Source organism: Eretmochelys imbricata, chromosome 1 (genome assembly GCF_965152235.1).
Source record: "Eretmochelys imbricata isolate rEreImb1 chromosome 1, rEreImb1.hap1, whole genome shotgun sequence".
Taxonomy (NCBI): Eukaryota; Metazoa; Chordata; order Testudines; family Cheloniidae; genus Eretmochelys; species Eretmochelys imbricata.
Window position 1 is genome coordinate 160,147,506 of NC_135572.1, and position 26,508 is coordinate 160,174,013.

Here is a 26,508-nt window from a genome sequence, read left to right on the forward strand (position 1 = left end):
ATCAAGGACAGTAGAAACTGCAGAACTGGAATTAATTTGCAAACTGGACACCACCAAATTAGGCCTGAATAAAGACTGGGAGTGGTTGGGTCATTACAAAAGCTAAACCTAATTTCCCCCTACTGTTACTCACACCTTCTTGTCAACTGTTTGAAATGGGTCACTCTCATTACCACTTCAAAAGTTATTTTTCCTCCCTTGGTATCCTACTCTTAATTGAATTGTCTCGTTAGACTGACCTCACACTTGGTAAGGCAACTCCCATCTTTTCATGTATTTATACCTGTTTCTGTATTTTCCACTCCATGCATCTGATGAAGTGGGTTTTAGCCCACGAAAGCTTATGCCCAAATAAATTTGTTAGTCTCTAAGGTGCCACAAGGACTCCTCATTGTTTTTGCTGATACAGACCAACATGGCTACCACTCTAAAGAGCTAAAGTTACTAAGAGCTGAAATCACTGAGAGCTGTGTTAAGTAGCGGGGGCGGGGCTGACATTATTGGTGAACGGCTAGCAGGACAGCTGGCGGAGAGGCACAACTGGAGGTGAAGACTGCAGCAGAACCCCACAGAGAGGCATGGCAATCGGCCGTCAACCCGATCAGCAGAGCATGTAAGGTGCTCCCATACCTCCCCCCTTCCACTCAGGCTGGGAGGTAAACTCTGCAGATGAACTTCTGAACTTTGGGGTTGCACTGACCAAGGGCAAAAACCGTGGGTGGGGTGACATTTGGGTTGCTGGACTTAAGACCCTGAGGTGAAAAGGACACTGCCAAACTTACTTGGGGGTGGATCTTTTGCTCATGGTTTATGTTATGAATCTTGTTTGTGGTGTTTCCCCACATAATCCCACATTGTTTCCCTTCTTTATTAAAAGGCTTTTGCTATACTCAGACTCGGTGCTTACGAGAGGGGAAGTATTGCCTTTTAGCGGCACCTGGAGGGGTGGGGATGGTGGTATGTAATTGTCCCAGCTCACTGGATGGGGGCTTGAGCTGGTTTTGCCTTGTGTTATTGAAAAGGAACCCCTAGATACTGAATCCTGCCCTTGTTGCTGCTAACTCTGAGGGGCAGAAAGGTTACATACAGTTTTGCTGTCTTACATTTCAGCGGAGAAATGAAACCAAAAGTTAATGTTTCTAGGAATGGACAAGCTGTTCTCGCTGGAATGTTATACAAGAGATCCAACATTAACCCCCTTATTTCTAGTCTCTTTCAGCATTTCAGCTGCAGCTAGTCAGAATGGCTGGAACTTTTGAGCCTGCCTGCTCATTTCTAAACAAGCATTATGCATAATCGAGAGTGCTGCTTCACTTGCTATTCTTTCAACCTGACTTAAATCAGTGGGACTTGTGCCTGAGCAAAGAGTGTGTAAGCTATAAGTAAGGGTATCAGGGTGTGCCCTTTGGTTATTAAATGTTTTTCCTTTCCTGTATTTTTTTTTCTTCCAATAGCGCAATAAAACTTTCTACTTTGAGATTGGTAACATCAAATACATGAGGTCACATTCAGGACCCAGAGAATTAGTTATTGATCAGTGTAAAATATTGTTTTATGCAGCACTGATATCTAATTGTTCTGATATCTCCCCATCTGAAGGTCCTGCAATAGGAGCCATAAGGATAAAAAAGTATTAATAACCATATCAAGATTGTGAAATGCATTTCGTGCTCTTACACAATACAGTTAAATAGGAAAATCAGTTGCAGCAGATTCAATATTTTTAATGGGTCATTTGTGCCATCTCTCTCTACACTGTGTTACTACAAAAGGGGATAGGGTGCAAGGACAGTTGCTAAATTCTACTGAAATGGTCAAGAGTGAGCCGTGATATACTTAAGCCACTGCTTCTTGTGACAGAAGGTGAAGCAAGACCAGCAAGTTAGGGTTTTTACCTTGGAGAGTGAGAGGATAACTGAGGCACTTCACTCTTATGTGCTACAGGGCCCTGTAGATAATGGCTTGCGTTGAAATACCTCTCTAAACAGCATTCCTTGCTCCAGATAAGCACCAAAATCAAGCTGAGAGGAGTTCCTCATAACATGATTTACCTGGATGTTGTCTTAATGCCTTCAACTGTAGCCATGTGAGAACCCAAAAGGATGTAGTCAGGATGCTGCCTCTACAGTTTTATGGGCAATGTAGCCTGCGGAAGGGAGGTTATGTACTTGTGGCAGTACAGATATCACCTATGGAGAGCTGATACTCACCTAGTGTAAATAAGTAGTGCTTCATTGAAGTTAGTGGAGCTATGCTGATTTATATCTGCCAAGGATCAGGCCCATTATAGCTACTAATGAGTACTAAGTAGCTAGCAAAAAGTTCATGTCTGATATAACTCTGGTAGATATAGTACAAGCCATAGATCTAGAGCAGTGGCTCTCAACCTTTTCCCAATAACTGGACCCCTTCCAGGAGTCTGATTTGTCTTGCGTAAACCCAAGTTTCACCTCATTTAAAAACTACTTGTTTACAAAATCAGACATAAAAGTGGCACAGCACTCTAGTACTGACAAATGGCTTACTTTCTCATTTTTACCATATAATTATAAAATAAACCAATTGGAATATATTGTTCTTACGTTTCAGTGTATAGTATACAGAGCAATATAAAACAAGTCATTGTGTGAAATTTTAGTTTGCACTGACTTCACGAGTGCTTTTTATGTAGCCTGTTGTAAAACTAGACAAATATCTAGATGTGCTCCCTGGAAGACCTCTGCATAGCCCGAGGGCTACATGTGCCCCTGGTTGAGAACCACTGCTCTAGTGGGCCTGATAATCTCTTTACCAGCTGAATCATATAAGTTCAAGCCACGCAAATTGCACAATACATTTTTATTAACATTCATAGAAGAATGCACTACATGAACACTACTAGTTAGTTAGGCCCAAAGCTCAGCTAAGCACTTAAACGGGTCGTTAAATGATTAGCTGAATCAAGGTCCTAAGGAGGGATCAGCCTTGCTCTCACTTGCTCTTAGTGGAATCAGGAGCAGGCTCTATATTACTTCCAGTAAACAAGGTAATCTCCTAGATGATACAGAGCCAAACCTTGCCACTTACTGCACTGATGGGATGCTCGAGCTCACCAAGGAGGCATAGTATGCTCATTCTAAGTGCCACCTACCTATACAAAAAACTAAACATAGGTCCTGCTGCTTAAAATATTGTCCTGTTTTACAGAACAATGTACTGTATTTCTAAAGGAATAAATGGTTGACACTTTATAGACATGCATCACATATACATACATTAAAAAAATGGAAGCAGTTCCATGGTTAAATCAAGCATGTTATAAATCTATTCTAAAATATAATTATCCCTCTAAACTAATCAGGGCAATTAAAGAGAAAAACTAAAGCCTGCCACCAGTAAGGTGCAAGAAACAATTGAGATGGAGCAAGTTGTAGATAAAACTACTTGTTTACTAGCTATAAGTAAAACTATAGTATTACGTTAGCAGGTATTTATTCTTTCCAATTTATATCAACACACACACCCAATCAGTGCTGCATGTACATTTACAAACAAACACTCTTGAGAGAAAATAGTTATCAAAAAAACCCAACATAGATTGGAAATATTTTGCTGCCTTCTGGTTTGCAATTTTGCTTTTAAATATAATAAACCAAGTCACATGTACTATGAGTTTTTAAATAAACTGATGACATTAAAAGTGAGTTATGATTTAGAACAGTCAACTTGACATTTGAATCTGCTCCGTAATGCTGCAAATGGGAAAACAAGGAAATAAGATTAGCTACCTAGTCCACTATGAAGTATGATAAATATGTAAAACTAGAATACACTTGTTAAAAGAACAAAATACATTTTATGATGCATTTACTATTGGTTTTAAGTGTTTTCACTTATCTGCCAATTCAGTAACATGCCATCATTAGTCCAACTTGTGCAAGATCTACCGTGCACAAGTTAAATGTAAATAAAATGTGGCAGTGTTTGAAACACCAGACTGAACATCTCTAGTGGTAAGTGCTTAAATTGAAAACAAACAAAAACAAAAACTTTTGTTTTAATTTACAAGATGGGGCAATCTTTAGATGAGCTTAGGGATTTTTTGTTACCCTCCAGGAGTCCGCATGCACATATTTGTACTCCTCTCCACTCCAGACCCTGTACCTTGGACACCCTCCTACCAAAGAGGGCTCCACCACCACAGAGCACCAATGCCATATAACACCATATAATAGTAAAGGTTCTGTAGTGCATTTTACAAAAATCTCTACAATGCTTTGCTATGAGATCTTTGCTAAATGGAGAAGAGAACACCATTTTGTGTGTAAGAGTAGAAATTAGTGAGTTCCTACTGTCTCCTAGCTGTAGAAAGCAGTAATACAACTTAAACTCTAAAACAAGGAGTCCTTGTTGTTTTTGTGGATACAGACTAACACAGCTACCCCTGGATACTTTAAAGATCTCCTTGTATAGAAGGAAAACTGAATTTTCAGTGATCCTGGCTCTTGACTGTTCCTCAAATTTTCCTCTTTCACTCTTCTCTTGGTAATGTCCAGTTCTTTCCTCTCTTCCCCATCCAAGTCCAGTGATGTTGTCCTGAGGGCCAGTTTCTTCCTCCAAACACTAGCACTTTCCTTCAATAAAGTGAGGTTGAAAGTCCTTGATCAAGGTTACATAAACTCTATACCTACACCAACCCAGCCCTCTGGGATTTGTTCTATCCTACTTCCATGAAGTACAAGCCTGAAGGAACAACACTGGTCCAATTCTGAGTTGCATCCAAGCTGAACTTGGTGCAGTTCACAGGTAGAAAGGATTGTTGTAATTCCCACCTAACTGCCCATGTCTCTAAGGCAGAGGTTCCCAATCTGTGGGGCGTGCCCCTACAGGGGTGAGGAGGAAAAATCAGGGGGACATGGCTGGGGCCACGGCTGGGGCTACATGTGGGGTGGGGAGGGAGTGCCATCCAGCTCCGCTCCTGGCCCAGGGTCCCGGCTGTGCAAGTGCAAAGCAGCTTTCTGGCTCCTTTGTACTTGCACAGCAGCACAAAGCTGCTGGCGCCATTGCATTACACAGTCCCCAAATCTCCTCCAGAACATTGGCGGCTGCTGCATCTCCATAGCTTCAGAAAACAGCGTCCATCACAAGCTCACATTAAAGACAAAACCAGTTTGATCAACTTCCCACTCTCTCGGTACATCATCCAATGTGCTTAGAAGAGCAGTCATGAAGACATGTCCACTGCTAATGGTCTGTTTACACAGCAATTAAACACCCATGGCTGGCTCGTGTCAGCTGACCCAGGCTCATGGGGCTCAGACTAATGGGCTGTTCCTCTGCTGTGTACACATTTGGGCTCAGGCTACAGCCTGAGCTCTGGGACCTTCCTGCCTTGCAAGGCCCCAGATCCCGTGCTCGAACATCTATGCCGTGTAACTTCAGTGCCCTCATGGCCAAGATGGAGTCTGCTCTGCAGGCAGCTCTGGCCAAGAGACGGCGCGTACAGGAATGCAGCAGGCAAAGTCCCTTCCACCCCAGCAGCACCAGTTCCAACCCCCCCCAGAGTGAACATACACGTACGCACCCCCCTGCCCCGAAAGCACAATAAATATAGGAAAGGGAAATATTGATTTACAGAAGGACAAAAGGAGAAAAAACAACAGGGGGTGGAGATAAGGGGAGAGATAAAACAGGGTTACATTGAACCCAAGGTCCCATAGGCCCAGTGGTAGCACAGTCTGAAAGGGCACTGAGCAATACGTCTACACTCAGAGTTCAGGAATCCTGGGCAAAGTTCCAGTCCAGTGGTGAGTCTTGGGAGCTCCTGGTCGTCTTCGGCAATAGAAAACTTTCCGCAACAAACCTGTCTGGTGCCCTCTTCTGCTGCTGTCTGCAAAGCCACACAGAGCAATAACCTCCCAGCCTGGCCAGCTACAGCCTCCCTCCTTATTCCCAATGCAAAGTCACAAGCCCAGGTACTCATGGCCAATGTTCCCTCCAATTTTTTCCACCCATATGCGGATTGAATTTTGTTATGTGCCCCAATATCAAGGTAATGTGCAGATATGCGCCACGAGTAGAAACAAAAAACCTAGATAGAATATATTTTTAAAAAGTTACCATAGGGATAATTACTTCAGCCAGGACAGGTTAGGCATTTTAGAACTCACTACTCAAAAAATTAAATTTAAGCATAAGAGAAATAAAAATTATGAAATGCACAGACCAGTCAAAAAAATAAAATAGCACTTTGAAAGAATAAAATTACACAGAATATACGTGCATTGCAGGAAGTATGAAGTAGAAACAACAACACTACAAGTATGTGTTGGGAGGTGAGTGTATGTGTGTGAGAGAGAGAGACACACACACACACACACGGACACACTGTGTGTGTGTGAGAGAGAGGGAGATAGAGAGAGAGACAAGCGTCTCTCCCCAGCTGGAGCTGGGGTAGAGAGCCATCTCTTGTCCCTGTCACAGCCCGGGGATGAGATGTGTCTCTCTTTTTACTGCCACAGCCCTGGCTGGAGCTGGGGCCAGGGAAGAAGCACATCTCTCCTGGGGGACACTTGAGGATCTTATTAATATCAATATTGTAAAATTGCAATGAGTTGTGCCAGATATGCCATGTAAAGTATCTGCAAAAATGTTAGTTTGCCAACTATGATAATCTTGTTTATATGTTTGTATCACATTTGTATTATGAGTTATAGATGTGTATGTATGTCTGTATTTCAAACTTGTGCTATGCTTCTGGGTGACAGTGACACCCTCAGACAGTTTGGCATCAGAACTGCCTAGCCTGCTTGATGGCCCATTAAGGACATCAACTGTACAATGAACCCATTGAAAAGGTCAAGGGCTACACCTTATGACCCAGCAAGGCATGCAGGGGCATGCCTATGGACAGAACTCGAAGGCTTCCAGGTCATGTGCTTGGCAGCTTGTGTTTGGAACAAAAGGAAGCACAAGCACAAGCCGCATGGCAATAGACTATAAAAGGCAGCTGCATCTTATCCATTTTGTCTTCAGTCCTGCTTCTTACCTCTGGAGTAACCAAGCTGTGGATGTGTTCCAGACGGACTTTCAAGCCAGCAAATTCACCAAGACTGCTAGGAACCTGATATGTGGATTTTGAAGTCTTTGTATGTGTGTGACTGTTTTACCATTTAACAACTCTCTTCTTGTTCTTTTTTCTTTATAATCCTTTAATTTTAGACACTAAAGGATTGGCTAGCAGCATGGTACTTTGGGTAAGATACAAACCTATACTGACTGGTGATGTGGGTGACCCTTTGGGGTCAGAAGAACATTTTGTATATGTGAACAGAGTTTTTTAAATAACTTCTCACTTTACAGGACCTAGGTACTGATTGGGAGCCAGAGAACTGGAATGCAATAAGGGGGCTGTGTGATTTCTTTTTTGCTTCTTGATAACCAGTGTGGGGGATCAGAAGCACAGTGTGAGACTGGCTGGGGAGTTTAACTTCAGTGTTACCCGCCAGTCTTGGGAGTATCTGCTCTACCTTGTGCAGCCTGCCCTGACCTTGGCATTTCCAGAGAGGGCTGCCCCAGGCACCCTGGGTCACATCTCTTGTCCCTGGTGCAGCCCTGAGGGTGGGGCTAGGGCAGAGAGGCATCTCTCTCTCTCTCCCCCTCCCCATCCCCTGCCCCCCCAAGCTGCATGCCCCAAGCTCCCCCAAACCCTCATCACCTCACCCCACTGCCCCCACCCTCCACATTCTCCCCGCTCACCAGTGTGCGTCCCTGCACAGCTGCTGCGGAGCCCTAGATGGGCTTGTGTGCGGCTGCGCACCTTAGAGGGAACACAGCGCATGGCCCCATACAGCTCTGGGCAGCAGCGACACTGGGTCTAGCTCCGGTTTGTCCTTTTCAGGTGATTCCTCCCTGACACAGTGCTCGTCCTGGGGTGTCCCCGATTGGCCGCTCTGTGCCTTCCAGGCATCGGGTGGGTTCTCAGCTGCTTCACTCTGTGAGACCTAAGAGCTGTAGCCATTGGAGCTCCAGACACACACCCCCTGTCAGTCTCCCTCTCTCTTTGCTCCCTCCTGCCAAATCACCACTTCCTCCTCCTCAGGACAAAAAGATTTAAAGGGGCCATGCTCTCTAAACCCCAAAGGTGATACAACCGCAATTAAACAGCCCTTTCACCTGAGCACCATGAACCCAAGCCAGCTGCCATGGGCCAGCCGTGGGTTTTTAATTGCAGTGCAGACATTTCCTAAGCAGCCCACAAATGTCAGTAAATCTACCTTACAGTATGAGCCAGCCTCATTATAGCTAGATGAAAACTTCATTACATAAATTATAGGAATGAGGCCACATTCAGCAGGTGTTACACTGGATCTGATCTGAATTTACTAAGGGGTTTGTAGTGCCAACAGTCTGCTAGGTAGTTTACAGACAAATATAACGATAATATGTCTGACCTGAGGAGCTTACAGTGTAAACAGGCAACATCCAAACAAAGGAAATGGAAGAGAACCAACACACACAACAGTGACTGAACAGTGATTTTTGTATGACGTTACTTTGAACAGTTTTTTCAGTAAGTTAAAGGGGGGTGGGGTGAAGGAGCAAACCCATAAAATTTAAGGGTGTAGATCATCAGCACAGAATTCTTATAAGTGACTCGCAGCTAGAATAGGTTAATTATCAGTACATTAAAAGTAATGGCAATTCAAACTTTTCTTAGGAGATAAAGAATTACTAATTCACTGCATCAGAGTAATCTGTTTCACTGCTAGGAATTCTGTGATAGAAGAAATAGAACTTGGTTTTATATCTTGTTTCCTCCTAAAACCTAGAGCAGAAAGCACCCTGTAAAAAATTAGACTTGCCATTCACAGTGACAATACAGTACCATTTTGATAATCCTGGCAGATCTACCATACCATCATACTTACAGACCAGAAAATGGATTTTATCCTCTGCACTTGTCATTAAAACAGGTATTTGCTTTCAGACCAATTGCAGAACACCACCTCTGAAGGACAAGTGGTTAAAACTGTATATATTACTTTATTAGTTTATAGCAGCTGTTTAGATGCTTATCGATTTTATAACTGCAACCACATATACAAATAATTTATATGATTTTATTAGCAAAATGTAAGATCAGATCAGGTTTACTGGGATACAACCTTCTATCTGGATTTCAGCTGGCCAGCCGTTATATCTGTTCTTGCTATTCTCAGAATGGTTGATCTGGTTAAAAAAAAAACAAACAAAAAACCCCCCTTCCGTTTATTGTTTATAGACTGTCATCCTGGAAAACTTCATGCTTCCCTGTGTACCAAGAGGGAAAAGATATGGAGACAGGGGGTTGGAAATCATCAGATACACTTCACATTTTGCTTATCTTAAACTGGCACCTCCTCACCCCATTATCTATTATATAATCATTCCTCAAAATGTTATAATCCAAACCCCTTATTGCCCAGAAGACCTCACAGTATAGGACAATGATGTTGAAGTCTTTCCTGTAGGTAATCGGTTTCAGTAAGTAACACCCAACAACATTCTGGAAAAGATGTGAAACTAGGGATAATTCCATAGATCTTCATAAAATAGAATAGTTAGAGAAATCTGTGGAAACTGAGCTGGGCCAAGCATTTCAATTTCTTTCCCCCTCCTTGCATCACAGAAAGATGACTGTATGGAGCATATAAATTAAAATACCACTGCTATGAGGAGAAGTTCTGATACAGAAATGATTCCTGTTAAATTTTCGTCAAGTCTGAAGAAGCCAAGATTTTCAAAAATGACTTGCGATTTTGGACATCTCCCTGCCTGGGTGTCCATCTTGAGACTCTTAAAGGGTCCTGATTTTCAGAAAATGCTGAGCGCCTACCCTCTGAAATTCAGACCTCCTTAAAGGTGTCTCAAAAGTTGGGCTTTCAAAAATTGAGACATCCTACATGACTAGTCACTTTTGGAAACTTGTTTCCAGAAAGAAGTCACAAATACAAGGTTGTGATGGGTTTATGAAAATTATAGTTTTAAGAAACAAAAGAGAAAACAAAATAAACCCTACCTTTTCTTTTTGAATGTTATCTGGTAGGTTGAAACCTTTGGCAGCTATAAAGGCCCAGCTTGACCTGAACTTCAAGTTCCATATTTCTTTACTGCCAAGCTCTGCTATTGCTTTTTTTGCACCATCCTTTAATCTAGTAGAAGAGTTGAAAAAGTTTACACTGGAGACTTTGAAATTCAGAACTTTAAAAAAATAAGTTACGTAAGGAAGGATATAGTCTTGATATTTTATGGTGTAATTTCTGATTTCCTATTAATGAATAATGTTTAAAGCCTTCCTGTATCTTCTACTGGAGAAGTGTCCAGTAATGTGCCATAAAATTCATGGAACCAAATTCTATGTCCACTTACACCTGTGCAACTCCACTGATGTTAATAAAAGACAATGAGTTTGCACAGGGGAGCAGAGAGAAGAATTCTATGTTATTAGGGATTCTCTCTCTTTTGTACATTTTACTGTTTGAACAAATTTCATGTAATCTCAGTGTTTTTTGAGACGTTCAGGCCGCGTTAAATGGGTAAGTGTTGAATGGGACAGCAACGAATGACTGAGAGAAGGAGGTAAGTGATTAAACCTGATCATAGCTCAAGCTGTAACAACTTTTGCTTCTCAGAAGGTTACTACCCTGAGTTGCAAGCCATTTATTATTCTAGCACTGGGCTGGTACACACTTTCTTGCTTACCTGCTGCTTCCGTCATCATGGGTCACCATCAAGAGAAGTGACCCTTGAGGTGCATTTTTAATGAAAGTAGTCATGGGTCCCGAGAAGTCTGTCGATACAACAAATGATTATTCATTACGCCCATGCCGATGCACAAAACACCTTATACTCAGTTTATTGCTACTTTTCAGCTTTGCTTCTCCAAAAAACAGAAGTTATTTTTCTCTAGCCAGATAATTCCCCCATAACCAGGCAGAGGGCCCAATCCTGAAAGGTACTGAGTGCATTCAACTCCCACAGAAGACAGTGAGCATACAGAATAATCAGCACCTCTCAGGAGCTCTGGAGTAAGTAGGAGGAGACAGATTAGACTCATAGACTTTAAGATCAGAAGGGACCATCGTGATCATCTAGTCTGATTGCCTACAGCACAGCAATCTAGAAATAAAGGCCTGACACAATTTAGGTTTTTTTTTTAGTATTAAACTGTACTCCAGATGAGCAGAGATAAATCTGTTTTGCCATCTGTTTTAGATTAATTACTGATCATTCTTGGAGATCTTTAGCAACTATCAAATATTTAATTGAAAAAGAAAAAACTTTTAGTCCAAATGTCTTCTGTATGGAAAAGTGTCTACAAGAGACCCTCTGCCACTTTTATTTGGTAACCTTTGGCTCTTACCTCCTTCCCACATGTCAAAAAACTCTGTAGATATAACTTTTCCTGTTTTATCTGCAATAAAGAAATGATTCTCTTTAAATACGGGGAAGGAAGGGGATATGTAAAGGGAAAGTAAACACAATGGTTACAACTAAAAATAAAAACAACACGGAATCCAGGGGCACCTTAAAGACTAACAGATTTATTTGTTTTATTTATTTAAAATAAATCTGTTAGTCTTTAAGGTGCCATCGGACTCCTCGTTGTTTTTGTGGATACAGACTAACACGGCTACCCTCTGATAACTTGAAACTATAGTAATATAAAATAATAGATGCACTTATTTTTAGTTTTCATTAGTTCCAGATTTCCTTCTAAGTTAAAAAATTAATCTGGTGTATACATATATGACCATAGTGATTCTCCTTGACAGCATTAATTCCTGCCCACCAATGGTACACAGAAGTGATCTGTTAAAGCTATCCTGCAACTGAACACCAAAACTGTAGCATGACATAAAAGATTTCTGCCCAGATTCTTTCAAATAATGGAATTGGCTTTACTCTTTTAGTTTATGTTTAAAAGAATGAGTGAATTGTATTATAAGCTTTGGTGCTTGCATATACACTTTCTACTAATTCCTAACTAGAGTTGGGAACAACGGCTAAGGTTTTCAAGTGGCTGTTGATTTTGGATGCCCAACTTGAGACAATTTCAATAGCCCTAATTTTCAGTGGACAGCAGCTCAGCACTTTCCAAAAAATCTGGCCTCTTTATAGTGGCTCAAGTTAGGCTCCCAGACTCACTACTCATTTGAGAAAATCTTAGTCAATAATCATAATTAATTTCATTGTTGTCCAAGTGGGCCTATTTTTGAGTTCATGAAACAGATGTAAAACTGGAGGTAATTCTCAAGACTTCAAAATTCTTTGACAAATGCATGAAACATCTTTTTTTGCGAGTAGGAAAACTGCAAATCCAGTAACCAATTTTCATGTTATGCTTTCAAATGCCAAATGGAGTCAGGCATTGATCAGTTACTAAGATATACAAAAAGAAAAGGAGTACTTGTGGCACCTTAGAGACTAACCAATTTATTTGAGCATGAGCTTTCGTGAGCTACAGCTCACTTCATCGGATGCATTCAGTGGAAAATACAGTGGGGAGATCTATATACACAAAGAACATGAAACAATAGGTGTTACCATACACACTGTAACGAGAGTGACCAGGTAAGGTGAGCTACTACCAGCAGGAGAGCGGGGGTGGGGGGTCTTTTTGTAGTGATAATCAAGGTGGGCCATTTCCAGCAGTTGACAAGAACATCTGAGGAACAGCGTGGGGGAGGGGGGAAGAGGGAAATAAACAAGGGAAAATAGTTTTACTTTGTGTAATGACACATCCACTCCCAGTCTTTATTCAAGCCTAAGTTAATTGTATCCAGTTTGCAAATTAATTCCAATTCAGCAGTCTCTCGTTGGAGTCTGTTTTTGAAGTTTTTTTGTTGAAGAATTGCCACTTTTAGGTCTGAAATCGAGTGACCAAAGAGATTGAAGTGTTCTCCGACTGGTTTTTGAATGTTATAATTCTTGACGTCTGATTTGTGTTCATTTGTTCTCTTACGTAGAGACTGTCCAGTTTGGCCAATGTACATGGCAGAGGGGCATTGCTGGCACATGATGGCATATATCACATTGGTAGATGTGCAGGTGAATGAGCCTCTGATAGTGTGGCTGATGTGATTAGGCCCTATGATGGTGTCCCCGAATAGATATGTGGACACAGTTGGCAACAGGCTTTGTTGCAAGGATAGGTTCCTGGGTTAGTGGTTCTGTTGTGTGGTGTGTGGTTGCTGGTGAGTATTTGCTTCAGGTTGGGGGGCTGTCTGTAAGCAAGGACTGGCCTGTCTTCCAAGATCTGTGAGAGTGATGGGTCATCCTTCAGGATAGGTTGTAGATCCTTGATGATGTGTTGGAGAGGTTTTAGTTGGGGGCTGAAGGTGATGGCTAGTGGCGTTCTGTTATTTTCTTTGTTAGGCCTGTCCTGTAGTAGGTAACTTCTGGATACTCTTCTGGCTCTGTCAATCTGTTTCTTCACTTCAACAGTTAGGTATTGTAGTTGTAAGAACGCTCGATAGAGATCTTGTAGGTGATTGTCTCTGTCTGAGGGGTTGGAGCAAATGCGGTTGTATCATAGAGCTTGGCTGTAGACAATGGATCGTGTGGTGTGGTCTGGATGAAAGCTGGAGGCATGTAGGTAGGCATAGCGGTCAGTAGGTTTCCGTTTCCGGTATAGGGTGGTGTTTATGTGACCATCGCTTATTAGCACCGTAGTGTCCAGGAAGTGCATCTCTTGTGTGGACTGATCCAGGCTGAGGTGGATGGGGGAGGGAAATTGTTGAAATCATGGTGGAATTCCACAAGGGCTTCTTTTCCATGGGTCCAGATGATGAAGATGTCATCAATGTAGCGCAAGCAGAGTAGGGGCATTAGGGGACGAGAGCTGAGGAAGCGTTGTTCTAAGTCAGCCATAAAAACGTTGGCATACTGTGGGGCCATGCGGGTACCCATAGCAGTGCCGCTGATTTGAAGGTATACATTGTCCTCAAATGTGAAATAGTTATGGGTGAGGACAAAGTCACAAAGTTCAGCCACCAGGTTTGCTGTGACATTATCGGGGATACTGTTCCTGATGGCTTGTAGTCCATCTTTGTGTGGAATGTTAGTGTAGAGGGCTTCTACATCCATAATGGCCAGGATGGTGTTTTCAGGAAGATCACCGATGGATTGTAGTTTCCTCAGACAGTCAGTGATGTCTCGAAGATAGCTGTGAGTGCTGGTAGCATAGGGCTTGAGGAGGGAGTCTACATAGCCAGACAATCCTGCTGTCAGGGTGCCATGCCTGAGATGATGAGGCATCCAGGATTTCCAGGTTTATGGATCTTGGGTAGCAGATAGAATACCCCTGGTCGAGGTTCTAGGGGTGTGTCTGTGCGGATTTGTTCTTGTGCTTTTTCAGGGAGTTTCTTGAGCAAATGCTGTAGTTTCTTTTGGTAACCCTCAGTGGGATCAGAGGGTAATGGCTTGTAGAAAGTGGTGTTGGAGAGCTGCCTAGTAACCTCTTGTTCATATTCTGACCTATTCACGATGATGACAGCACCTCCTTTGTCAGCCTTTTTGATTATGATGTCAGAGTTATTTCTGAGGCTGTGGATGGCATTGTGTTCTGCACTGCTGAGGTTATGGGGCAAGTGATGCTGCTTTTCCACAATTTCAGCCCGTGCATGTCGGTGGTAGCACTCTATGCAGAAGTCCAGTCTATTGTTTCGACCTTCAGGAGGAGTCCACCCAGAATCCTTCTTTTTGTCATCTTGGTAGGAAGGTCTCTTTGGGTTAGTATGTTGTTCAGAGGTTTGTTGGAAATATTCCTTGAGTCGGAGATGTCGAAAATAGGATTCTAGGTCACCACAGAACTGTATCATGTTCGTGCGGGTGGAGGGGCAAAAGGAGAGGCCCCGAGATAGGACATATTCTTCTGCTGGGCTAAGAGTATATTTGGATAGATTAACAATATTGCTGGGTGGGTTAAGGGAAACACTGTTGTGGCCCCTTGTGGCATGTAGTAGTTTAGATAGTTTAGTGTCCTTTTTCTTTTGTAGAGAAGCAAAGTGTGTGCTGTAAATGGCTTGTCTAGTTTTTGTAAAGTCCAGCCACGAGGAAGTTTGTGCGGAAGGTTGGTTTTTTATGAGAGTATCCAGTTTTGAGAGCTCATTCTTAATCTTTCCCTGTTTGCTATAGAGGATGTTGATCAGGTGGTTCTGCAGTTTCTTTGAGAGTGTGTGGCACAAGCTGTCAGCATAGTCTGTGTGGTATGTAGATTGTAATGGATTTTTTACCTTCAGTCCTTTTGGTATGATGTCCATCTGTTTGCATTTGGAAAGGAAGATGATGTCTGTCTGTATCTGTACGAGTTTTTTCATGAAGTTGATAGATTTCCACTCCCTACAGCTAAATTCAGTGCCTTGCATAATGACAGGTTTCAGAGTAGCAGCCGTGTTAGTCTTTATCTCCAAAAAGAAAAGGAGTACTTGTGGCACCTTAGAGACTAACAAATTTATTTGAGCATAAGCTTTCGTGAGCTACAGCTCACTTCATCGGATGCATTCAGTGGAAAATACAGTGGGGAGATTTATATACACAGAGAACATGAAACAATATACACTTCCCTGTAGAGGAGGGTGCTTTCCTCTGGAGCACTGTGTGCTACCACTCAGTGGGAAGATCTAACAATTGCTGCTCCCTTTCTGGCTCATCTTGGCTCTCCTTCTTGGCAGGATCATGGTGGAGGGGGAAATATCTTAAAACCACAGGACTCTGTAAAAGTTATTTTCCACAATTCAGGAGGCAGAGTCCAGAACTGGAGAAATAACATTCCAGACCTGGGCCTCTCTTGAGCAGAGACCAGAGATCACACCAAACTGAGGATGCTGGATTTTACTGTGCTTGTATATGGAATATTGCTTTTTCTTCCTGTGTTGTTAATCTTGGTTTATAATTTTCTCTTCCTTAACAACAAAAACTGGTCATTCAGAATAGAAAGGGGACAGTAATGTGAATTAACATATTAAAGTGATACTACAAAAAAAAGTGTTGATACAGTCTGTAGTGGAGAGGTTTAATTAATTAGAAAATATGCAGAGGATGTTTTACTGTATTGCAGTGTTAGATATGGCCACTTTTCTATCTGAACCAGTGAATAAAGGAAGCAAGATAATTAAGGAGTACATGTGAATATTTATTTAGCCAGAAACTACCTCTCAGTGGAAGGATAGAAGATATTCTATTATGCAATATTTTCACACACTCTAAGGCCCGAAAGGACCACTGTGATTATCTGGTCTGACCTCCTGCATAACACAGGCCATAGGACCCCACCTAATAATTTCAACATCAAACCCATAATGTCTGTTTAAGTTGTAGCATATCCTTCAGAAAGAGATTTAGTTTTGATGTAAAGATTTCAAGAGAATTCACTATACTAGTAAGTAAGTTGTTCCAATGGTTAATTACTGTCTCAGTTTAAAATTTTCACCGTATTTCTAGTCTGAATTTGGCCAGTTTCCAATCACTGGATTTTGTTATGCCTTTTTCTGCTAGATTAAACTGCTGTCTACTATCAGAAATCTCTTCCCCACATAGGTACTTGGAGACCACGATCACATCACCTCTTAATCTTTTCTTGGATAAACTAATTAGGTTCAGTTTCTGTAGTTTCTCATTATTAAAGTTTTGCTGCTCTTTACTGAACCCTTTCCAATTTTTAAACATTTTCTTGAAGTGTAGACCCCAGAGCTAGACACAATATTCCAGTAATGGTCTCACTAATGCCACGTACAGAGGTAATAGCACCTCCCTACTCCTACTTGATATTCCTCTTCTTATACGTTCAAAGATCATGATCACCCTTTTAGTAACAGTCTCACACGAAGAACTCATGTTCAGTTGGTTGTCTACTGTGGCCACTAAATCCTTTATGATTTTTTTTTTAAAATAGAAAATAAAAATACAAGGTAAGTTCGGTGACAAGGAAATGAAAATTTTGGACCAGCTCCTCAGCTGATATAAACAGGATATCTCTGATGTCAATGGAGCCACACCAATGTACACAACTTGGTTCTTTGTGTAGCTATTTACCTTCCAAGTGGGTGGGCAAACAGAACAAATTTTTTGTTTTTAATATTGCAACATTTTTGCATCAAAGCAAACACCACACTACATCTGAGCTTCTTTTCCAGACTCAGGGCTCTTATTCCTCACAGGAGGGGCCACTATTAAATATATTGCACCTCATCCTAGTCATTAGAGAACTGAGAAATTTCTTTTACGTGACATGCAAAGTAAATCTACTCTCTCTAATTTAAAATCCAGGGCCACTTGGACAATTTTTCATGGTTGTCCATTCTCATCCACTGAAAATTTAACAAGCTTATTTCTTTTTTGTTTCCCCACTATTCTAAGATTTTTTTTTCTTCAAGTGCTTCTTTTTGTTAAAGCGAAGAGGAATTTGAATCTGATAAACTAGAAAGTTACAAGCTGCTGCTGTGTAAGGAAACAGAACTCCTCTAAGGCGGTGAAAGAGATGTGAATGGCAGTCTCTGTACTACTGCCACGGAGAAGGCTGTGGTTTTCCTCTGGGGCAGTACCATAGATGGACTGCATGTACCTTTACACCCATAAGTGGGAGGGACAGAGGGGAGTGCAAAAAACTTGAGGGCAGAAGATGATGTTACAATGATATACACGGAGAGCAGCCAAAACTCATTATGACTAGAGACTAAATTAAGGATTTAAACCAGAGACTAATATCACTGTGGCCAAGCATATAGAGCACTGGACTGGGACTCAGGAGACCTGAGTTCTGTTTCTGGTACTTGCCCAAAGTCACCAGACAGGCCAAGGGCAGAAATTTTACCACTCTATGCCTCAGGTTCCCTATCTGTAAAATGGGGATAATACTGAACTCATGTGTAAAGCGCTTTGAGATCCACAGATGTAAAGCTCTGTATAAAAGTTAGATATTATTATCTAGAATAGTAACTCATTACACTATCTGCAGTAGTCCTTTCTATACATCTCTTCAGATCAACATTCTTTACCCAATTTTAAGAAGTGTATCGATCACTCATATTTCAGGAATTGCCTTTCATTTAGAAGGTAAAAGCTTGCTGGAAGGGGCAGAGAGGGAGTGTAAGAGAGGAAAGTTTGAATCCAAATGATTCTCGGTTCAGTCATTCATATATTGCAAGGTCACACTAAAAGTGACTGGGAGTGACAAACAATGATTGTTCTTGGTTACTCTACTTTCATAAGTGTCCAACAGAGAGGAAGTGGTAGTTTAAAAATATAGAAGGAAGACTGTTTGATTTTGCATGTCTGAGATGCAATCTTTTTTCTTAGTGTACTACCATTGTCCCCATAACATTCCTCTCTTACTTACAATTCACAACAGCAATGTTTATACCTCTTCCAACATTACCCTTCTGTTCACTTATGAGCCTGAAATGGAAATAAATACATCATCAGTCAGGAACTGTACTTGAGAAGGGTGGTGATATTTACCTAGGCAAAGTCATTCCTGGTATTCTTGTTTTTAGCTTAATCATTTAATTGAGGAGTCTGCTGAAAGCAATGGAGCCATATCTTAAATATCTATGGCGCGTCTCCTCCAGAGAACCCATAATGAGTCTAGTTCAAAACTGTAACCTGTACAAGTGCAACGCAAGCAGAGTAAAAACAATGCCAAAGAAAAAATAATTTGTTTTGTGGCACCATTCCACACAGATTTATAGAATAGGCCAGTGTATCTTCACAACAGCTCCACACCAAGATTTTCAAAAGTGACTAGTGATTTTAAGGGCCTCAGTTTTTGAGTGCCTAACTTGAGACACTGTAAAGAGGCCTGATTTTCAGAATGCACTGAGCATCCAACCTCTGAAAATTAGGCCCTTTTATAGTGTTTCAAGTTGTGCATCTGAAATCTGAGGCACCCACAATCATTAGTCACTTTTGAAAATCTTGGCCCAAAGCAGTTTATATGAACAAAAGAGAAAAGCCAAGATGCAAGGTTAAAAAAAAAAGTTAGAGATAGAACAGAAAGATTACTTTAGTGACACAAGCACAGAGAAAACAAAATGACAAAGTAGACTAAAAGGAAAAAATCTAAAGTATCAAAGAAACAACCTAAGTATACTTTCAGAATACATACAGCGAGGGAGACTGGAAAGATGCAATGGAACAGAGAGAAAATTAGGTGGAGTTTAATGTTGGTAATGGGCTTTAAAAAAAAAGGGGGGGAGTGTGCGCCATTCTCCACACAGATGGAACAGAATTATTCAGGGTTTAAAGTTATAAGATATCTAAGAGTTGACACAATGAAGCCAATCATGTAGTCAGAAGACAGAGAAATTAAAATTTCAGGGGTGTGTCAGATACACAGAAATAAGGACAGAGAGTCAAATTTTTGCCTCAGTAAAGTCAGTGAAAATTTTGGCGCTGAATTCAATGAAAACAGCATTTCGACCCAATGATGAAGAAAGCAATGATCTATCCCAAAGGGAGAAAACATATGGATCAGATGTAACAAAATTTAAAAGGTTTTTAAAAAAAAGTTTAATAATAATTAAAATTAAAAACCACAACATCTAAATGAATCCCACCTCTGGATTTCCAAGCGTGCTTCATTTGCTGTGTGCCTGTCCTAGAATCACACCTATACTTTACAGAGGAGAGCTGAAATGGTGGTGTCTTGCTTGAGGGACGTAAGGAGCATAACATGGTAAATAGTATTGAAAGTTGAAAACCCCAAGATCGGTGGTTTTGTATTATGTAGTTGGCGTTAATCCAAGAAATGTCTCTTTATAAAAAAGTTTAGTCTGTTGCTAAACCAAAATGCCCCTACTACTCCAGGTAGCCCTTGCTTAGACTCGAAGTAGACTGGTACTTACAGCTCATCTTCAAAACAAATCTTGGCCAACTTTTCCTTGCCACCACCACTGAGTAATCGATAAGCATAGCTTCCAGGTGAGCACGGAGACCAATGGTCACATTTCTGTCTTTTGGGGGGTGGGGCTGTAGCGAATAAGAAAGCAGAACATGCTTTGTTTGAGAACTATGAAAACACCATTCATATACCAAAATGACCAATTAATTTCAATATATCAGAGAAAGGTCACACAAGTACTTACAAAGGCAAACCTTGTCAACCTACAAACATCATATCAAAAATACCATAGATTTATATGGGTTTGAAATTGGCACCTGCTTGCCAAATGAGGGTAGAGAGCAAAGAGGAATTTGATTGGGGAGAATGGGTCCAGCAGTCCTCTGAGATGATCTTTTGACCAGTGTTCTAGCGTACTATAAACGTAGATAATTGCTCAGATAAACAAGCTTGGTTACAATTTGCAGGAGATATTGAGGCTCGCTTCTTGTTCATGTCACCTGAAAGTGAGAACAGACGTTCGCATGGCGCTGTTGTAGCCAGTGTTGCAAGATATTTATGCGCCAGATGCGCTGAAGATTCATATGTCCTTTCATGCTCCAACCACTGTTCTAGGGCACATACGTCCATGCTGATTATGGGTTCTGCCTGATAACGATCCAAAGCAGTGAGGACCAAAGCATGTTCATTTTCATCATCTGAGTCAGATGACACCAGCAAAAGGTTGATTTTCTTTTTTGGTGGTTTGCGTTCTGTAGTTTCTGCATTGAAGTGTCGCTCTTTTAAGTCTTCTGAAAGCATACTCCACACCTCATCCCTCTCAGATTTTGAAAGGCATTTCAAACAAGAACAAGAAGTAGGACTGAGTGTACTTGTAGGCTCTGAAGTTTTACATTGTTTTGTTTTTGAGTGCAGTTATATCACAAAACAAATCTACATTTGTAAGTTCTACTTTCACAATAGAAAGATTGCATTACCGTACTTGTATGAGGTGAACTGAAAAATACTATTTCTTTTATCATTTTTCCAGTGAAAATATTTGTAATATAATAATATAAAGTGAGCACTGTACACTTTGTATTCTGTGTTGTAACTGAAATATATTTGCAAATGTAGAAAACATCCAAAAATATTTAATAAATTTCAACTGGTATTCTATCGTTTAAGAGTGAGATCAAAACTGTGATTAATCATGATTTTTTTTAAATCACAGTTTTTTTGAGTTAATCACATGAGTTAACTGTGATTAATCGATAGCCCTACTTATTATACAATCTGCTCATTCATTCTTAGGAGAACACCACATAACCAATCATTCATTAACTAACAACTCATTTGCAGGTTAAATTACAAAACACTGTGCTTCACTTATAATATACTGCATATTAGCAGAAAAAAAAGTCATGTGACCACATACCCTTAAGTACTGGTTTCTCTCCAATTCTCTGAATATTTTCAATAGCTGATGACATCGAATCTTCATGTATGACATCTGCAAACAGGTATCCCAAATACCAAGCACACACTGATGCTAACAGAAGTCCTGATAACTTCGCAAGGTCTGATAAGAAACAACAAATCCATTATTTAATGAGAAAAAAGGCAGCATGTGATAAGAAGTCTACACAGGGCTACTAAAAATATAGCATCTTCTATGGTGCTGTTACATAAATACACTACTTTGAGAGCGGGAAATTCAGTCCTGATGCACAGGCATTCCACACCATTTGAGATCTTTGGTGGGGCTGCAGACAGAGTTAGTTAGCATGGCATTCAACAATGACAACCCCTTCCACCCCTAAAAAAAAAAAAGTCTTAAAACACAATTAACAACAAAAAAACCCACTCTATCCCCAAGCAGAGGTTTGACCCTGAAAAGGAGACATGCCAGAGATTCCCTGAAATCATCTAGAGACTTGGCTATTCCTATCTATTTTAGATTGGCAGCACCTAGATGCTACGGTGATAGGTGGCAGTTAAAAAACCTACCCTACAGATAGCTTACAGGGGGCTCTTCATATCCTCTTTGAAATACAGGAGAAGACTAAACTAGGCCTGAATAGGCAGATATATAAATGGAATTGGGGTTCAGATTGAGGATGGAGTTGTGAAATCTAGATTTGCACACATCTGGAGGCCCAGAAGCCTGCACAGAGATGTGGAGTGACAACAGCCACTAGTCCAACCTCTCTCACTTATACTATAATTTCCATCACTATTGTAGAAGCTATAGTAGTGTCTATATGGGCAAGGAGACAGGTGTGTATCCGCTGTGTTTTTGTGAGTGAAGCTGATAAATACAGTCACATTGTACCAGACACTTGGCTTCCCCTTCTCCAGAAATAAAAATTTATACCCTGACCTGGAGATGGGTCATACACCCTACCCCCATGTTAATAAAATATCACATTTCTATTGAATCTTTCACCACAAAATGACCCAAGTGCTTCACATTGTGAGTATGTACACTGTGTTAATTAAGGAACTACTTCAACCATCACTGAAATGCAGCCTTTTAGGGGGGCTGGAAGATGGGGAAGGGGCAGGGAAAACATGGCAGCTTTTTTTACAATACTCAGCAGTTCAGACAAGAAAATGAGGATGAACATCAAATTTGGAGATTCTCCTGTTTATTTTTAAAGTTTCCTTTCCCAGGAATAAATATGGGATATATGGGTGGTTCCCAAATCAAATTCCTGAGCAAGAAGTTCACAAATTCCCTGTGCTTTAGCACAATCCCAGCATGCTAGGTCCAGTCTTTGCTGGAGGGGTAAGTGGGTTGAGTTTAAAATTACGTAAGTTAACATGATTTATTTAAGTGTTGTTTAAAAATGTTAGCACTAGGGCTGTACAGGAACCAACATTTCTGTTTCATGTCAAATTCTGAAATGCTGAATTTTTTTCATTCTGATTTGCTACGTGGTGTGACAAAGCTCCGACCTTGTCCCAGTGGATCCCGTGCTTCCAGGCAGATTACGCTAGCCTCAGAGGCTTACTGTGACCCTCCATGTGGCCCTTCTCTCTCTAGAGTCAAGGGTCACACACTCCGAGCCATTTTCATCATAAGCCAGCAAGGAAGGTGGGAAGAAGCAACCCTCCCTCGCAGTCTCTGTTGTCTCACAGTCTCTGTGATTAATCGGGGAGAGTTGGGGAGAAAGAAGGAGGAAGCCTGGGCCTGCCCTCTACTCCGGGACCCGAATAGTTGCAGCTATTGGTAGCTGACCTTTTGAAACAGAACGAGTACAATTCCCTGGGCCAGTTCCCCACAGCAGCCCCCATTTCCTCAACATCTACTTCACCCTTACCTCAGGGCCTCCTTCCTTGTGCCTGATAGGGTTTTTCCTGCCCAGTTTCTCCAGCAGTGCGGCTTCCTCCTACAAATCCTGACACATGCCTCTAACTGACTAACTGGGAGGCTTTTAACTAGTTCCAGCCAGCCCTTGATTGACTTCATGTGTCCCAATCAACCTGTCTCCACTGCTTTCTGGAAGACCCTTAATTGGCCCCAGGTGCCTAGATTAACCTGGAGCAACAGCCATTTGGTTACTATGGTAACAGGGATTTGTTTAGCCTGGGGCTAACATACGTGTTTCTCACTACTTTACTATAGTCATCTGGCCACAGTGGAAATTTCTAAATTTTCCGCAAAATAGAATTTGTAAAAAAAATAAAAAAAGTAAAATAAAAATCAATTTTGGGTCAGGTGAAACACTGCACTTCAATAAAATCAAAATATTTTGTATCCATTTTGACTTTTTATATTATAATTTAGAATGTAAAATAAAAATTGGAGACAAAGTCACTTCAAAATGGAAAATTGAAATGTCCTAGTCCACAGAAGTCAAAACAGAACATTTTGACTATATCAGAATGCTTAATTTTGATTTTTTTAATGAAATTTCATCAAAATTGACACATTGCTGAGGAGAGTTTAGATTGCAACAAAATAGCATTTTCTGATGGAAAAAGATTTTGCTGGAAATTTTTTTTACCAGCTCTAATTACTATCCAATTTATATGGGTTTTTAACAACTGAGTTAAGCTGCTCATGGTCTATGCTAGAAATGGAGGTAATTAGATATTGCAAACAAGTGCTTTGTATTAGAGCTAGTTGAAAACAGGATGTAATTTTTGCAAAATATGTCAAAAATTACATATTTTTGGTCAAAATTTGACATTTCCAATAAAAAATTGCATTGAAAAATTGAGTCAAGTTTTAGTACATTTTAGCTAGCTCTATTTAGCATTCACTGATTGCTAAACCCTAGTGTACAATTTATATGATTCAGCATGTCTGAAGTTGAAGGGAGTGGTACAAAACAAACAATTGAACGGAGTTAAGTAATGAAAACAGAGGATTCTTTTAAAGTAAAATGTGAACAATGTCAAGAGTTGCTAAGCAGCAAGCTAGACAGGATTTGTAGTCACCCTCAAAACAGTGCAGAAACTCAGTTTCGTTCACCTTTTGCAGATCAAATGTGACACTGAATATAATTGTGAAAGTGAAAGAGCAGAACTTTGGTGAGTTTGGTGATCATGTGAGAGATTTTCAGGATCATAAAAAATATCCACGCTGTTCTGTTAAGACCCTTGTTCCACGCTTATAGCTTTTTAACATTAGCTTGATTCAAGAGAAGTCTTTTGTTCATTTTCAGCATCCAAAGAAAGGCAAGGGTCAATCAGTGTTTATTTTTAATATCATAATCTGAAAAGCGAAGTTTTCCACTTGGTTAAAAAGCAAACAAAAAAGCCAAACTTGCAACCTTCCTTTACGCATTACCTTCAATGAAGTACAAAATAAGCATTTTAAAGAAATAATTGATGCACTTAGCCTTGGGTATACTCCTCCAGACAAATGTCAACTGACAGACCCAAAGTTAGTTTTTCTCCATTGAAAAATTAATTCAAGTTTCTTATGCTTGAGTATTCCTCGAGCTAGCCTAGCCCTAGTGGGAGCAGCAACACAGCAAAGTAACATGTAACACTTGAGCTAATTTGTGCACACAGGCACAACACTCACTCGTGTGGCATTACACTTTTGTCTTCACTAACACAAAGGTGTGCAGGATGGTGGGGGTTTTTGTTTAGTTGTTTGTTTATGCTAGATAACAGACAACAGTTATCCCACTGAAAAAGCCTAAGTACAGGCAAAGCACTTTTATTGTTTATCGCGAGATACCTAGGTGAGGCCAACACTACATTACTGCCTGTAGTTGACCTCACCTAGTTTACTTTTAAATAAAAGTAGTGCCTTATCTCCACTGGGATTTTACAGCAGTATAGCTAACATATTTGTTAGTTATCCTGTGGTAAAAACATACCATTTTTGTTAGTAACGACATGGCCTAAGACTTCTGGGGGTATATCCCAGGGTTTTTAGTGTTGCAGTTAGCTGAATTGCTCCAGGAATTCTTTCCCAGTGAATTGTGGGAGGACTTTTCTATATTTCCTTGGCACATGGGAGGAATTGTGGGAAAGTGCTGGAGGACTAGCAGCATTTGAAGGGAGATAAGACCACTCTGTAGCGTGGACACAAATTAGCAGCTGATGAGTTGTGCTAACTCAAGAGTTAGCCTATACCCTCCAACGGGACAGCCAACAAGGTGTTAAAAGCACCACCACATTCAAGTTCAGAGTTTGTCTGTGTGGATGAGGGACACCTGTTAGGCATAACACTCAAGTTCTATGTTGAGTTAACTTTGCAGTGAAGACAAGTCCAAAGTGGGTCCCCATTCACTCAAGTTAACCTAGCTCAAGAGACGTAACTTTAAATAATGCAAGTTAAGGCTATATCTTCACTGCAGAGTTAAGTACTCCAACGGAAACAGAGGAAACAGTAAAGGAAGAACTAAATGGATCAGCGTTGATATTAAGGAAAGATGATGAAACATGAAAAATGACCCTACAACAGCTATAAGCAGCCATTCTTAGAAAACTGCAATCCCAATGAATACTACTGAGTTTATTTCTAAATAGAAAAAAGGAGAATACTGTGTCCAAGCTGCTGAAGATACCATCCAAGAATACAAAGAGAAATATCCCGAGGAAGTCTTTGCCATTGGCTCTGGCAATAAAAGTAAAATGAAAAGGATGAGAGAAGGTCTCAGGTGGATTCATCCTTAGCTTCTGATATATGAGTGTTCACCACAGTATTTGAACCTCATTGAGGAAGAAGGAATACCTAACAGCTCTAAAATGCATTCAAAAGTTCTTCTGTAACCCCCATCAGATTCATTTTGGTTGAAAAAAGGGGACTTAATGTCCCAGTTTCTCCAAGACATATGGTAGAAGTCTCAAAAAGTTTCTCTCTCCATAGCTGCATCCAGCTACCATAAATAATGTTGGAATTTGCATATATATGATAAGGTCATAGATTTAAAAAAAAGCACATTTTTCACATGACACTAAAAAGCAAACTTAGAGGGTATGTCTACACAGCTGCAGAAGTGAGCCTCCTAGTCCAGGTCGACAGACTTGGAATAGTGATCTAAAATAGCTGTGCAGACTGTGCTTTAAAGTTGTGCCTCAGAAAGGAGCCCTCCATAGGCTTCAAAGCCAAAGTCACAACCTCAAAGCACAGTCTACACATCTATTTGTAGGGTACTAACATGAGCCTTGCAAGTCTGAAGCTGTTGAGCTGGGGGGAG

The 26,508-nt window shown here is 40.7% G+C and overlaps 1 protein-coding gene across 2 annotated transcripts in view; it reads right to left on the minus strand.

Annotated features, from left to right (window-relative positions):
• FAM3B (FAM3 metabolism regulating signaling molecule B) overlaps window positions 1-26,508 on the minus strand; it is a 33,189-nt gene that overhangs the window by 3,280 nt on the left and 3,401 nt on the right. The window contains exons 2-9 of one of the 2 annotated variants that reach the window (XM_077818304.1): window positions 24,324-24,566; window positions 21,279-21,422; window positions 19,866-19,989; window positions 18,359-18,417; window positions 11,384-11,434; window positions 10,723-10,810; window positions 10,040-10,172; window positions 9,147-9,210 (exon numbers count right to left, since the gene is read on the minus strand). In XM_077818304.1, the coding sequence (XP_077674430.1) occupies window positions 9,147-9,210; window positions 10,040-10,172; window positions 10,723-10,810; window positions 11,384-11,434; window positions 18,359-18,417; window positions 19,866-19,989; window positions 21,279-21,333 (574 nt within the window). In that variant the 5' untranslated portion in view covers window positions 21,334-21,422; window positions 24,324-24,566. Of the gene's footprint in view, window positions 1-9,081; window positions 9,211-10,039; window positions 10,173-10,722; window positions 10,811-11,383; window positions 11,435-18,358; window positions 18,418-19,865; window positions 19,990-21,278; window positions 21,423-24,323; window positions 24,567-26,508 lie in introns of those variants that run through there. The other variant, XM_077818295.1, reaches the window with a different exon arrangement.